The 13,542-nt window shown below is 50.3% G+C and overlaps 1 protein-coding gene across 1 annotated transcript in view; it reads left to right on the plus strand.

Annotated features, from left to right (window-relative positions):
- Positions 1–13,542, plus strand: part of SIPA1L3 (signal induced proliferation associated 1 like 3) — a 261,128-nt gene that overhangs the window by 143,247 nt on the left and 104,339 nt on the right. Inside the window, exons 4-5 of the mRNA XM_023760563.1 lie at positions 2,875–4,676; positions 9,102–9,232. Of these exons, the coding sequence (XP_023616331.1) occupies positions 3,173–4,676; positions 9,102–9,232 (1,635 nt within the window). The 5' untranslated portion in view covers positions 2,875–3,172. The remainder of the gene's footprint in view (positions 1–2,874; positions 4,677–9,101; positions 9,233–13,542) is intronic.

Raw genomic sequence — 13,542 nt, forward strand, 5'->3', positions numbered from 1 at the left:
GCCTGCGCCCAGGGTGGCTGGAGATTCGTTGACCGTGGGACCCCAGCTGAGGTAGCAGGTCCCTGGCAGGGGTATCTGTAGAGTCCCAGGTGTTATCTGAGGAACTTTGCCTAATTTATAAGTTAAAGTTTATCATAGTTATATGTATGGGGAAAAGCATAATAATACATAGGGTTTTACTGGTGGTCTTGAAGTATATCTCTCACAGATGAGTGAAGAATACTATAATATACTAGAGGCCCGGTGCACGAAATTCATGCACTTGGCAGGGGTGGGGGGTGGTCCCTCAGCCCTCCCTGTGCCCTGTCTCAGTCCGGGAGCCCCTCAGGGGATGTCCAACTGATGGCTTAGGCTTGCTCCTTGCAGAGAGCAGGCCTAAGCCGGGAGTTGGACATCCTTAGCGCTGCCGCGAAGGCAGGAGAGGCTCCCGCCACCGCTGCTGCACTCACCAGCCATGAGCTTGGCTTCTGGCTGAGCGGCACTCCCCCTGTGAGAGCACACTGACCACCAGGGAGCAGCTCCTGCATTGAGTGTCTGCCCCCTGGTGGTCATTGCTCATCATAGCAACCAGTTGTTCCACTATTGGGCCGAAACCAGCTCGCCAACATCCCCTGACGGGGTGCAGGCCAGGCTGAAAGACCCCACCAGTGCATGATGGGGGCCGGAGGGCTCCAGGGCATGTCCAGCCTGTCTCACTCAGTTCCAATCGGCCGGCCCCCAACAGCAAGCTAACCTACCACTTGGAGCGTCTGGCCCCTGGTGGTCAGTGCACGTCATAGCGAGCATTTGAGCGGCCTTAGCATATCATTAGCATATTACACTTTGATTGGTTGAACAGACGACCAGGCACTTAGTATATTAGGCTTTTATTATATAGGACTAGAGGCCCGGTGCACGAAATTCGTGCGGGGGGGGGGTGGCTCTCCAATCTGGGACCCCTTGAGGGATGTCCGACTGCCCAGTGTGGGATCGGGCCTAAATGGGGAGTCAGACATCCCTCTCACAATTTAGGACTGCTGGCTCCCAACCGCTCGCCTGCCTGCCTGCCTGATTGACCCTAACCGCTTCTGCCTGCCAGCCTGATCAGCCCATAACCACTCCCCTGCCAGCCTGATCAACACCTAACTGCTCCCCTGCTGGCCCGATTGCCCCCGACTGCCCTCCCCTGCTGGCCTGGTCCTCTCTTGCTGCCCTCCCTTGCTGGGCCTGGTTGCCCCCAACTTCCCTCCCCTGCTGGCCTGGTCCCCCCCCAACTGCCCTCCCCTGCTGGCCTGGTCCCCCCCAACTGCCCTCCCCTGCTGGCCTGGTCTCTCCCAACTGCCCTCCCCTCTGGCCTGGTCCCCCCAACTGCCCTCCCCTGCTGGCCTTGTTGTCCCCAACTGCCCTCCTCCTGCTGGCCTGGTTGCCCCCATCTGCCCTCCCCCTGCTGGCCTGGTCCTCTCTTTCTGCCCTCCCCCTGTAGGCCTGATCTTCCCCATCTGCCCTCCCCTGCTGACCATCTTGTGTCCACATGGGGGCGGCCATCTTGTGTGTTGGAGTGACGGTCAATTTGCATATTACTCTTTTATTAGATAGGACTAGAGGCCCGTTGCAGGAATATTCCTGCAAGAATAGGGCTTCATGTGGCTGGAGCAAAGCAGAGAAGGGAGTGAAACTCACTGAGGCAGGCTTCGCTCCCGCTTCAAGCCCCTGCCCTGGTCTTGCCCTCCCGCTCCCAGCCGCTGCCCCTTCCCCTCCAAGCCGCTGCCCCTTCTGCTCCAAGCCACTGCCCCTTATGCTCCCAGCCACAGTGGTTGGGCTTGCCCTCCCGATCCCAGTCGCTGGGGCTGGGCTTGCCCTCCCGCTCCCAGCCGCTGCCCCTCCCGCCTGGTTGGGCTTGCCCTCCTGCTCCCATCCGCTGGGGCTGAGGTTGCCCTCCCGATCCCAGTCACTGCGGCTGGTCTTGCCCTCCCGATCCCAGTCACTGGGGCTAAGCTTGCCCTCCCACACCCATCCCCTGTGGCTGGGCTTGCCCTTCCGATCCCAGTGGCTGGGGCTGGGCTTGCCCTCCTGCTCCCAGCCACTGCCCCTCCCGCCCCCAGCCGCTGCCCCTTACGCTCCCAGCCACAGTGGTTGGGCTTGCCCTCCCATTCCTGCCGCTGCCCCTTCCTCTCCAAGCCGCTCCCCCTTCTGCTCCATGCCGCTGCCCCTCCCTCTCCAAGTCGCTGTCCCTCCCGCTCCAAGCCACTGTGGCTGGGCTTTCCCTCCCGCTCCCAGCCGCTGCCCCTTCCCCTCCAAGCCTCTGCCCCTCCCGCTTACAGCCACTACGGCTGGGCTTGCCCTCCCACCTCCCACCTCCGCAGCCTTGGCTCCGTTTCTGTCCTCGCGGCCTCTACTTAGCTCCCTTCTGTACTGCTTGGCCTCCATGTTGTCCTCAGTCTTCGCTCGCAGCTGGTATATGCAAATTAACCGCCATCTTTTAGCTTCTATAATTGAAACATTGTATCTTTTGGAGCTGTTGCTTCAGGAGCTCAGAGCCGGCAGCGGCAGGTGGGGAACCTTGGCTTCCTCCATCACTGGAGCAAGCAAACCTCCTGTTCGCTTCAGCTCCGTGGCTGCCGGCCGCCATCTTGGTTGGCAGTTAATTTGCATATCGCCCTGATTAGCCAATGGGAAGCATGTCGGAGGTATAGTTAATTACCATGTTTGTCTGTTATTAGATAGGATGGCTATTGAAATTGGTGGGGTGGCTTTTCATAGTCTTCTCTCTGCTTTGGGGTATATTTGGAAATATCCATAATAAAAAGTTTTTTTAAGTGAGTGAAGCTGTCCAAAAAAGTCACTCTCTGGAAGCAGTAACGTCACATCTCACCTTTGCCTTTTCTCCCTTTTCAGCATGGCACCCCTGCAGCCTGCTGGCCCTCTCCTCCATCTGCTGTTTGCTTTGCCCTGCTGAACCACTCAGTCTGTAGCTCCCGGGACAACACCTGCCTCCTGAGGTTGTCCTGGCTCGGTTTTCCACAGCGATGGTGGAGAATTGGACTCCACAGACTCACAACCTTTCTGTTAGGCTTCAGGAGCCAGCATCCTTCATCCTGGGACTGGCAGCCCTGAACAATGGCTGAGGGCCAGAGGACCCCATAAAGTTACTCTACAGCTTACAGGGGCCAAAGCATTCCAGTGCCTGTGGACTATGACCACTTATCGGCCCATTCCCAATGATGGCATGGACCTGGCAGCCAGCTGTGGGGTTAGGGGAGCCAATGTCCTCCCCGGGCCCCAAACAGGAGACTATGCTCCCGTGGGATTCTGGGTCCAGAATGGCATGCCCCAGCCTGTTGGTGAGAGCCCAGCTACTGCCATCACCCGCCCCAGTCCCACCACCCCCACAGTGCCCAAGATGGGCGTGCGTGCAAGAGTGGCTGACTGGCCACCCAAGAGAGAGGCCCTGAGAGAGCAGAACAACCCGAGCCCCTCACAGGACACAGATGGCACAAAGACCACAAAGGTGGCCCATTCCATGAGGAGCATACAGAATGGAGAGCCTGCCACCAACACCCCAGCCTCCTCAGGGTCCCGGGCCTTCCACCGACTCTCCAGGAGACGGTCCAAAGATGTGGAATTCCAGGATGGGTGGCCCCGGTCCCCTGGCAGGGCCTTTCTCCCCCTGCGGCATCGCAGCAGCAGTGAGCTCACCCTCAGCGAGTGTGACCTGGAGGACATGGGGGAAGCTAAGGGGGGCAGGCTCATGGGGGCCTTGCCTCTCTTCCGTGAATATGGGAGCACCTCCTCTATCGATGTGCAGGGCATGCCTGAGCAAAGCTTCTTTGACATTCTCAACGAGTTCCGAAACGAGCAGCCGGAGGCCCAGGGCTCCCAGAACCTCACGGAGCTCCTCCAGGCCCATTCAGGCCCACACCTTCCATGGAGCATCAGCGGAGCCAAGGGAGATCTCCGCCATGAGCAGCCCACCAGTGACAACCTTCTCCCACTACAGCCCGGGAAGGAGAAGGAGAGGGCCCGCAAGAAGCCTGTGCGGGGCCTGGGCAGTGGGGACACAGTGGACTCGTCCATCTTCCGGAAGCTGAGGAGCAATAAACCAGAAGGTGACACTGGCCGGTCCCCAGGGGAGGCAGAGGAAGGACGGAGCCCCCCGGAGGCCAGCAGGCCATGGGTCTGCCAGAAGAGTTTCGCCCATTTTGATGTGCAAAGCATGCTGTTCGACCTCCATGAGGCGGCTGCCAACAGGGTGTCCTCGGCCCAGAGGCGGAACACCACCACTGGGGCCTCAGCCGCCTCAGCCATGGAGTCCCTCACAGTGTCGCGGGCCCATGGCCTTGGGGGCCTGGACCCGGCCTTCACCAGCATGGAGGACTTGAACTACAAGGAGAACCTGGAGCAGGACCTGGGCGATGACAACAGCAACGACCTGCTGCTCAGCTGCCCACACTTCCGCAATGAGATCGGTGGCGAGTGTGAGCGCAATGTGAGCTTCTCCCGGGCCTCAGCCGCCTCCCTGGGTGGGAGCGAGTGCCGCCTGGCTGAGCCCAGCCCCAGCACCTACCGCACCAACGCCAGCATCTCTGTGCTGGAGGTGCCCAAGGAGCAACAGAGGACGCAGAGTCGCCCGCAGCAGTACAGCATCGAGCATGTGGACCTGGGCGCCCGCTACTACCAGGACTACTTCGTGGGCAAAGGTGACTGGGGCAGGCAGGCGGGCGGTAGTTTGTCTCTGAGACTCCCTTGCTCATTCACTCATTGTGTGCTGGGAACTATGTCAGAGCAGAGCTGTGAAGATTTAGTGAGCAAGCCTCAGGACACAGGGCTGGCATGCCAAAACCTTGAGCTATGTGAGGCAATAGGTAGGCATTTATTTAGCAAACATGTGCCTGGTTCACCCTATGTCAGCACTCTCTAGAACCTGGGGATACAGTATTGGACAGTTAAACACAAAAATCTTGTTTTCCTAGCACTATAATGTTTTAGGGGTGGGTGTAAGGCAAACAATAAAATTAGATAAATGGCCTGGCTGGTGTAGTTCAGTGATTGAACATCGACCTATGAACCAGGAGGTCACAGTTCAGTTTCTGGTCAGGGCACATGCCCGGGTTGTGGGCTCGATCCCCAGTAGGTGGTGTGCAGGAGGCAGCCTATCAGTGATTCTCATCATTGATGTTTCTATCTCTCTCTCCATATCCCTTCCTCTCTCTTAAATCAATAAAAACATTTTTAAAAATAGATATATAGATAAAATATGTAAGGTGTCATATGGTAGGAAGTGCTATGGAGAAAAGTAAAGCAGCCAAGAGAAAAATAAAGTGTCAGGGTGGGAGGTTACGATTTTCAATAGGGAACGGTTGGGAAGAACCTCCTAGTAGGTGCCATTTGAGTACTGAGCTGAAGGAGGTAGGGGAGGAAGACTAGGGACAGTGTTTCCAGCACAGGGAACAACAGGTACGATAGTCCTGAAACACCAAATAGGAAGAAGGCCATTGTTGCTGGGGTGAGCGACTGGGGGAGAAGAGAAGGAGCTAAGGCAGAAAGGTGACAGGGGCAGATCATGTGGGACTTTGTGGGCCATAGTGAGGACTCTCACTTCTACCCCAAGTGAGATGGAGCTGCAGGAGGTTCTGAGCAGGAGAGGACTATGTTCACAGCCTCCCTCTGGGGGTAGAGAGCCAAGAAGAAGGCGATGCTAGACACATCTAGGATAGGGGCAGGGAAGAAACAGGCAGGCTCTGGATCCCCTTTGAAGGTGGAATTATTGATGTTTTGAAGTCATTAACGCCAGAGAGAGACAGGCTTCATATATCATTAAATTTGTTGGTGCTGGTGGGGAAATTCCACGAAGCAACATAGCATAGTGCAGAGACCACAAACCCAGGCAGGACATGTACAGAAGTGAAGCATACCAACCAGGGACTAAGCACAGGGCAGCTCCTGCTCAGGTCCAGCTCATCGTTGTCATGTAGGAAATGCAGACAAACCCAGGGTTGCCATCCTTTCTGATTTTTTTCAAGATTCTCCTGAAATTCAAATTTTTTAAAATGTGAATTCTTCTAATGTTTAAATGCTGGTAGCTGAATCAATTCACAATTGCTTACAACTACCAGTAGCAGGCTTACACAGCATAGAAGTTTATTTCTCTCATGAAGAAGTTCAGAGGTCAGCAGCCCAGGGCTGGTATTGTTACTCCTCAGCATCAGTGGAATGCCAACCTTAGTACATGGTCTCCAGACCTCAGGTGGTCTCCTGGTCCAAGATGGTTGCTGGAGCTCCAGCCATTTCATGCATGTTTCCAGGCAGAGAAAAAGAGGACAGGATAAGGGCAAAAAGGCAGACCTCCTGTCATGTTAATCCCTTTTTTTAAAATATATTTTTTTATTGATTTTTTTTACAGAGAGGAAGGGAGAGGGATAGAGAGTTAGAAACATCGATCAGCTGCCTCCTGCACACCCACTACGGGGGATGTGCCCGCAACCAAGGTACATGCCCTTGACTGGAATTGAACCTGGGACCCTTCAGTCCGCAGGTCGGCGCTCTATTAACTGAGCCAAACCAGTCAGGGCTCAAGTCACTCCCTTTTAAAGAGTTTTCTCAGAAGCCCATCCAACTGTTACTGCTTATTGTCTGCTCCTATCTGCAAGGCAGGCTGGGTAGTAGAGGTTTTTACCTAGACATAGTCCCTTTTTTTTTCCTTCCCCCAAGATTAGAGGGTTTTCCTAAAAAGGAAGAAGGGATGAATGGATAGGCCGCTAATAGTTTATAGCAACTAGTTGAAAAAATTTTTAAAGCAGTGTCCTACTCAAGCATAACCAATATCAATTAGGTCATCCTGCAAGGCTCAGAGTACAGTCTCTGGAGTCAGGCAGCCCTGGGCTTGGGGTGTTCATTCCATAGCTTTTTTTTTTTAAAATATATTTTATTGACTTTTTACAGAGAGGAAGGGAGAGGGATAGAAAGCTAGAAACATCAATGAGAGAGAAACATCGATCAGCTGCCTCCTGCACACCTGCTACTGGGGATGTGCCCGAAACCAAGGTACATGCCCTTGACCGGAATCGAACCTGGGACCCTTCAGTCCACAGGCCGACGCTCTATCCACTGAGCCAAACCAGTCAGGGCTCATTCCATAGCTTATTAACTACATGACACATTTCTTCCTCTAGACTCCATGTCCTCATGTGAGGAATAGACATGATTGTAGTAGTATCACATGCCCAAAAACAAAATGACACAAAAATTGAAAATAAAGGGATTAAAAAAGAAGTTTCAGTCCATTGCTAACCAAGAGAAAGCAGGTAAGGCAACCTCAGTATCACACAAAATGTATTTCAAGGCTAAAAGCTCTTTTAGGAGGAACTGAAAAGGCCATTTCATGCTGATATTTAAAAATTTACCAAAAAGCTCTAATAGTTGTGAACCCTTTGTATTTGCCAACCTGGTTTAGGGGCATATGTATATGTATACAGGGAGAAGTGAACAAATCCATAATCAGTGGCAGCAGCTAACAGGGCCTCTCATTGAAATTGATGAGTCTAGGAGCCAAAACAATAAGGTAGAAATGGATTTGAATAACCCATCAAAACTGGGTTTTGATATTAGTACATATTCATTTTGTATACATATTACATATACATATGTATACAGTTGTGCATATTCATTTTGTACCTAATTAACAGAGGACACATTCTTTTCAACTCACACCTAGAAATACCTACATGAAAGGACTGTCATGAGGATCAAAAAGGATTGTACATTAAAACATGTAGCTCTTCATCAGGCTGGTAGTAAGTACTCACGTAACTTTTTAAAAAGCAGCTTACTTTAAAAAAGTATTTTTTTGTAGCCCTGGAAGCTCATAAATTAATTAGTCATTGGTCATTATTTATTGAGTGCCTACTGTATGCCAGGACCAATTGGGAGATACCTGGGTATGCATTAGTGTATTAAAAAACAAACACAACAACCGCTTCAGGAGTGAACTGGTATTTGTGGAGTATAGTATTTACTCTGTTCTCTGCCAGCTGGGGAAATTATTGAACCCACTTTAGGTGCTGTTCTGATTGGGTCATTAACTAACATATTATTTGGGCCTTAGATAAACCTTTGATTTGCAAGAGCATCTCATGAAAGTAGGCACCGTCAATTCAACATCAGAGCACTGGATGCAAAGGAATTTCTAACAGTGGGTAGATGCTGACTTCATGGACTTGGATCAAGTCAGACTGCTGATGGATATCCACCACAGGCAGGAGATACTTGGGTTATACATCAGGAAGAATAGTTTTCTGGAAGCATAATAAAACAGCAGCATGTTTTAGAAAGGGGGTGAGACAGCTGTCGTTTCCTGGAGAGAGCAAGAGACTTCCTCCATGACTCCTTAATGGCTATGTCAGCACAAGGGAAAAAAAGAGTAGTGGTTAAGTTTCCTGGATCTACAGAAATGCGATCAGATAAAAGTGATGCTTATGGACCTGAATCATGGTCCTTTTTCTGTGACAAACATTATGCCCTGGGAGTAGTAATAGCTAGCACTGCTCACTTGCTTGCTGTGTGCCTGGCTCTGTGCTGAGTGTTTAGTACTTTTTAACTTAATTCTCACAATCATACTGAGAAGTGGGTCCATACTTACTGATCCCATTTTACTGATGAGAAGACTATCAAGTGACTTGGGCCAAACATCTAACATTGCTAGTCAGGCTTCAAAGGCTCTTTAGCTAGAATCTTAATCACTTCTAGAGTGTTAGCCATTTCATGAGAGGTAATTTGGCAGCTAAACTGATGAACATTTGCAAATACAGAAGAATCACAATGACACTGGGTTTATTACGTGCTGTGTACCACACTGAGCATTTTATATTTGTAGCTTTATTTTACCCTCCCATCAGCTCTGTGAATTGTGGGTAATGTCAGGGCCCTCATTTCTGAGAGAGCACTGAAGCTCAAGTTGTGTGACTTGGCAGACATGGTGTAGTAAGATGGGCGTTCACCTCTTATGGTCTCTCCATTGAATGTGGCCGTGACTGGGCTGAGAGCCTACACCCGCCATCCCCTCAGCAGGCCTGCCGTGGGATATCACCAGAGAGCTGACTCTGAACTCACCTACTCTTCTCTCACAGAGCATGCCAATTACTTTGGTGTGGATGACAAGCTAGGGCCAGTGGCTGTGAGCATCAAACGAGAGAAGCTGGAGGACCACAAGGACCATGGGCCTCAGTACCAGTATAGGATCATCTTCCGGACCCGAGAGGTAGGTTCCCTATTATGTAAATAATAGCTGCTCACATCTGTGCACTCTTCCTCTGAGCCAGGTTCTATGGGCAAGCGCTTCAGCTGCTTCATCTCATGTAATCCTCCCAATAACTTCACAAACACGAGTCTCCTCATTTTACAGAAGAGAAAAGTAAGACTCAGAGAAATTAAACTTGTCTAAGATCAGTGAATGAGTGTCCAGGCCAGAACTGGAATCTGTTGTGTCTCACTGCAGAGCCCTGGGTCTTCTATTTGCAAGAAATTATTAAAGGAAGGTATGTAGAGGATTCTTTCAGGACCATGAGGTATCCTGCAGAGTGAAAAAAAGATTTAAGGCAGCATGCCTGGGCAGGGCAGGAATTGGGAAATCTCAGCCCAAAGCACTGCTGTTGATGCTGATGGCTCAAAACACTCCCATTGCATTTCTTCATCCTGAATGGAGAATCCCATTATCCTGGCTTGGTCAGAGGCCTTCCTCTGGATTACATGTCAACTGTGACTAAGGAACAAGGCTTATTGGGGGCACCCTGCTTGATTAGGCTCTGAAGTTGTAAGTAACAGAAATCTACTTCTAACATTTTAAGCCAGAAAAAGAATTCATTGGTTCATATATCTGCAAATCCAGGGGTAGGGCTAGCTTCTGGCATGGTGGCCCCAGGCACTCCAACAATGTCACCAGAGAACTCTGCCTCCTCATCTCTCCATCCTGCTCAGCTTTTTAGATTGTGAATGTCATTCTCTTTTGCCTCCAACAAACTCTCTTCATGTCACGGGAAAATGGAGACTGGCCGCTCAATTCTTCTATATCTTTATGACTTTCTCTCTACAGGGAAGACACTGTTATCTGTTGAATCTCTGGGAAGGACTCTGGCTCTGCTTGGATCACAAGTCCACGCACATCCTGGGCCAGCCATTGTCATCAGGGATGATAGAGGAAACTGGGGTAGGGCAAGGCACTGTGATTGACACTTCCATCAGAGCCACCTGGAGGAGGCTGCTTGACCAAAAAAAGGGGAACTGGGAGAACAAAAACGATGGAGATTTCCAAAAAAACCTTTCCAGAAAAGGAGCAATTGTCAGCTGGGAAGGTCCCCCAAAATGGGTCTCCCTCAGCCCTGCATAGCCCCTTGGGCCTGGCGTTTGCCCAGACATGGTGTGAGGGGCCAGCCAAGCCTGGAACTCATCCAGATAGGTAGATGCTATACCAAGAACCCAGCCCCAACCCCTCATGAAGTCCTTCCCACTGAGGGGGAATGTGATATAACACAGAAGCTTTGTGGCAGCTGAGGGGAGGCAGCCCCCAAACCTTGTGCCCCGTTTTGCAGGTGGTCACCTACCCCTGTCTCTCCAGCACTCTCCTCTCTCTCCTTGCCTTTCTGGCCACATGAGCATTGGGGCAGAATGTGAGGAGAGAGCTCACACTGTATGACACTGTTGTATGACATGGGAAACTGCTAGGTGTAGTGGCAATGATCACCAAATACTAATAATATTTGCTATAGCTGTTTAACACTATGTGTTGGGCATTTCTCTACCCTTTTATGTCTGTTCACTCACTTAAATGTCATGACAGTTCTGTGATGAAGGCACTATTATCCATTCACAGATGAGAAAACAGGCATAGAAAGGTTAAGGGACTTGCCCAAAGCACCCTTCAGTAAGTGGTACAGTGAGGTGTCAGCCTGTGCTCCAACCACAGCTCAGCTGCCTCTGGGATTTCAATAACAGCTTAGACTATGTCAGACCCATTCATGAGTTGTGAACTCAGCTTAGTGTCAGTATTTTTATGTTGTTGTTGTTGTTGTTGTTGTTGTTAGTGGAAATAGAATATGTAGAATGGATTTTTAAAATACCAGACTGCATTGCACATTCTGAGAGTCATGAGACTTTGGTGTGGAGATATTGGGTCAGGGTGCAACATTTTTGCTGTGGTTCCTTTTCAATAAGTTTGAAACTGGCTTAGAGCCATTTCTGGCATGTGCCTCCTTCCATCTCCTTACTACCCACAAAACCAACCTCCAGTCTGCCCAGGTGGGGCCTGAGGCTCAGGGCCACAAGTTGGAGTTTTATCCACCCCATAGAGATTCACTCAGGCCCGGCCATTGTGACTCAGTGGTTGAGCATCAACCCATGCACCAGGAGATTGCCGATTCTATTCCTGGCCAGGGCCCGTGCCCAGGTTGTGGGACGTGCAGGAGGCAGCCAATCGATGTTAATATTCTCTCTCTCTCTCTCTCTCTCTCTCTCTCTCTCTCTCTCTCTCTCTCTCTCAAATGATTAAAAAATATTTTTTTAATAAAAGAAAGAGAATCACTCAGCACTGCCCTCTGCCAACTCTATGCTGGGCGCTGAGAGAACAGGAAGTAATGAATTAGGCAGCAAAAATACTCATGGGACTGCATTCCTGTGAGGGAGGCAGACAATACACAGATACCTTAATAAATTATATAGTGTGTGTATGACAAGGTGGAAAGTAAAGCAAGGAAGGAGAAATGAGTAAGGGAAGCCTGGTGTGGATCCTGGTTTGGCCATTCAACAGCTGTGAAATCTTGGGCATGTAGCTTCTCTCACAGCCTGTTTCCCTCTTAGGAATTTCTGTTTCATTGGACTGGTGTGGGCTCTGTGAGATCGCACTTATAAAGTGGTCAGTGCTGGGCCTGGCACTTAGGGAAAGGCCAGTGAAGTCAGCGGTTGAGAGTGGTCTCATTCCACTGTCCCCTTGTCCATGCCAGTCAGTCCTGTGAATTTTGACCCACCGTGAAGTTCACAACCACAAGCAGCCCTTTCTTTATCCTCACACACACACACAGGTCATACATAGATTCAGCCGTAGGCTGAGTCCTTGCATAGCTGCCCTGTTGGGCACTCAGGCCCGGGGACCTCATCATCTGGAGTTGGAGGGAAAGGCAGCAAGATTTGCTTGGTTCCTTCCCAAGACCCTTTCTGTCGTGGTGGCAGAACAGAGGATTTCATAGCCTCAGAGTAGTAACAATAGCTAACACTTTTAGCACATACTAGTATTCCTGCCGGGCATTGTCCTAAGTGTTTATATGCACTTACCCTTCAAATTCTCTCTACAATCTCATTATGATCCTCATTCTATAGATGAGGACATTGAAGCCTATGGCAGAGCTGGACATGGACCCAAACTGCCTGGGTCCTGAGCTCATGCTCTTCACCACTCATCACATTCACTCTCAGGTCAAAACTGAATTCTGACTCTGGGAACAGACAGCCTTGGGTTCGGTCTGGCTCTGCCACTCATTAGCCTAGTGACCTTCGGCAGATGGATTTACTTCTGGGCACCTCGGTATCTTCATCTGTAAAATAGACTTTGTGCTGCCCCGTTTCTTGAAGTGGCAAGAAGAGCACAGGTGTGGAAGCACAAGGCTGCAAGGCAGGGAGCTCTAAGTGGCAGATATGATGATGACACTGCTGTCGTGGCCATCGCCCTCTGATGCGAGGTCAGAGGTACACTCTGGGGAGCAAGGGTTGAGTTCATGCACAGAGTTCTGTTCTCCTGTATACACACATGTAACAGGCTCTTATAAACCAAGGCATGGGGCCAGAGCGAGGGCCCCGGCTGTTTTCCAAGCCAGCTGGCTGGTCTGCCCCATATGGCCACCACCACCGGCCACCAAGCAGACAGTCAAGCAGGCCTACATCTCCTGGCAAAAGGAGAGTGTGTTGGCAGCACTGAACTTCCCACTGGGGCAAGGACAGACTTGGAGCTGGGCTTTGGCAGCACACACCTAAGTGTCAGCCCCTAAACCTGGATAGGACAAGCCCAGGCCAGGACTGCCCTGTCCTCAGCCCCTTTACTGGCAATGTCTCCCATGACATAGGGAGCCCCAAACCAGGAACTGCCTGGTCCACCAAGCTCAGTGAATTCCATTTAGACCTCCCAGTGTGAGTTTTTGACAGACCTTAGTTTTGTTAAGGTTAGAGGTTTATATTTTTATTTTTTTCTTTATTTAAAAAGTAACAGTCACTCGCTGTTAAGAATTTAAAGAGTACCTAAGTGTACAAAGTGGAAAAGGGAGAATCTTATATTAAATGTAATAGTGTATTGATTGAGACCTTTTAATTCTTAACTGCATGTGTGGCTTTATGCAAATACATTTGACACATGTACATGTAATAATGGCTAATATTATTGAATGCTCACTGTATGCCAGATACAATGCTAAGTACTGTATGTGGATTATCTTATTGAATCCTGATAACCTTTGAGGCAGGCACTATTATCTCTATTTTATAGATGAGGAAAAGAGCCCAGAGTCACACAGCTGGAGAAGGGGTAGAGCC

The sequence above is a fragment of the Myotis lucifugus genome, unplaced genomic scaffold, assembly GCF_000147115.1.
Source record: "Myotis lucifugus unplaced genomic scaffold, Myoluc2.0 scaffold_185, whole genome shotgun sequence".
Classification (NCBI taxonomy): Eukaryota; Metazoa; Chordata; class Mammalia; order Chiroptera; family Vespertilionidae; genus Myotis; species Myotis lucifugus.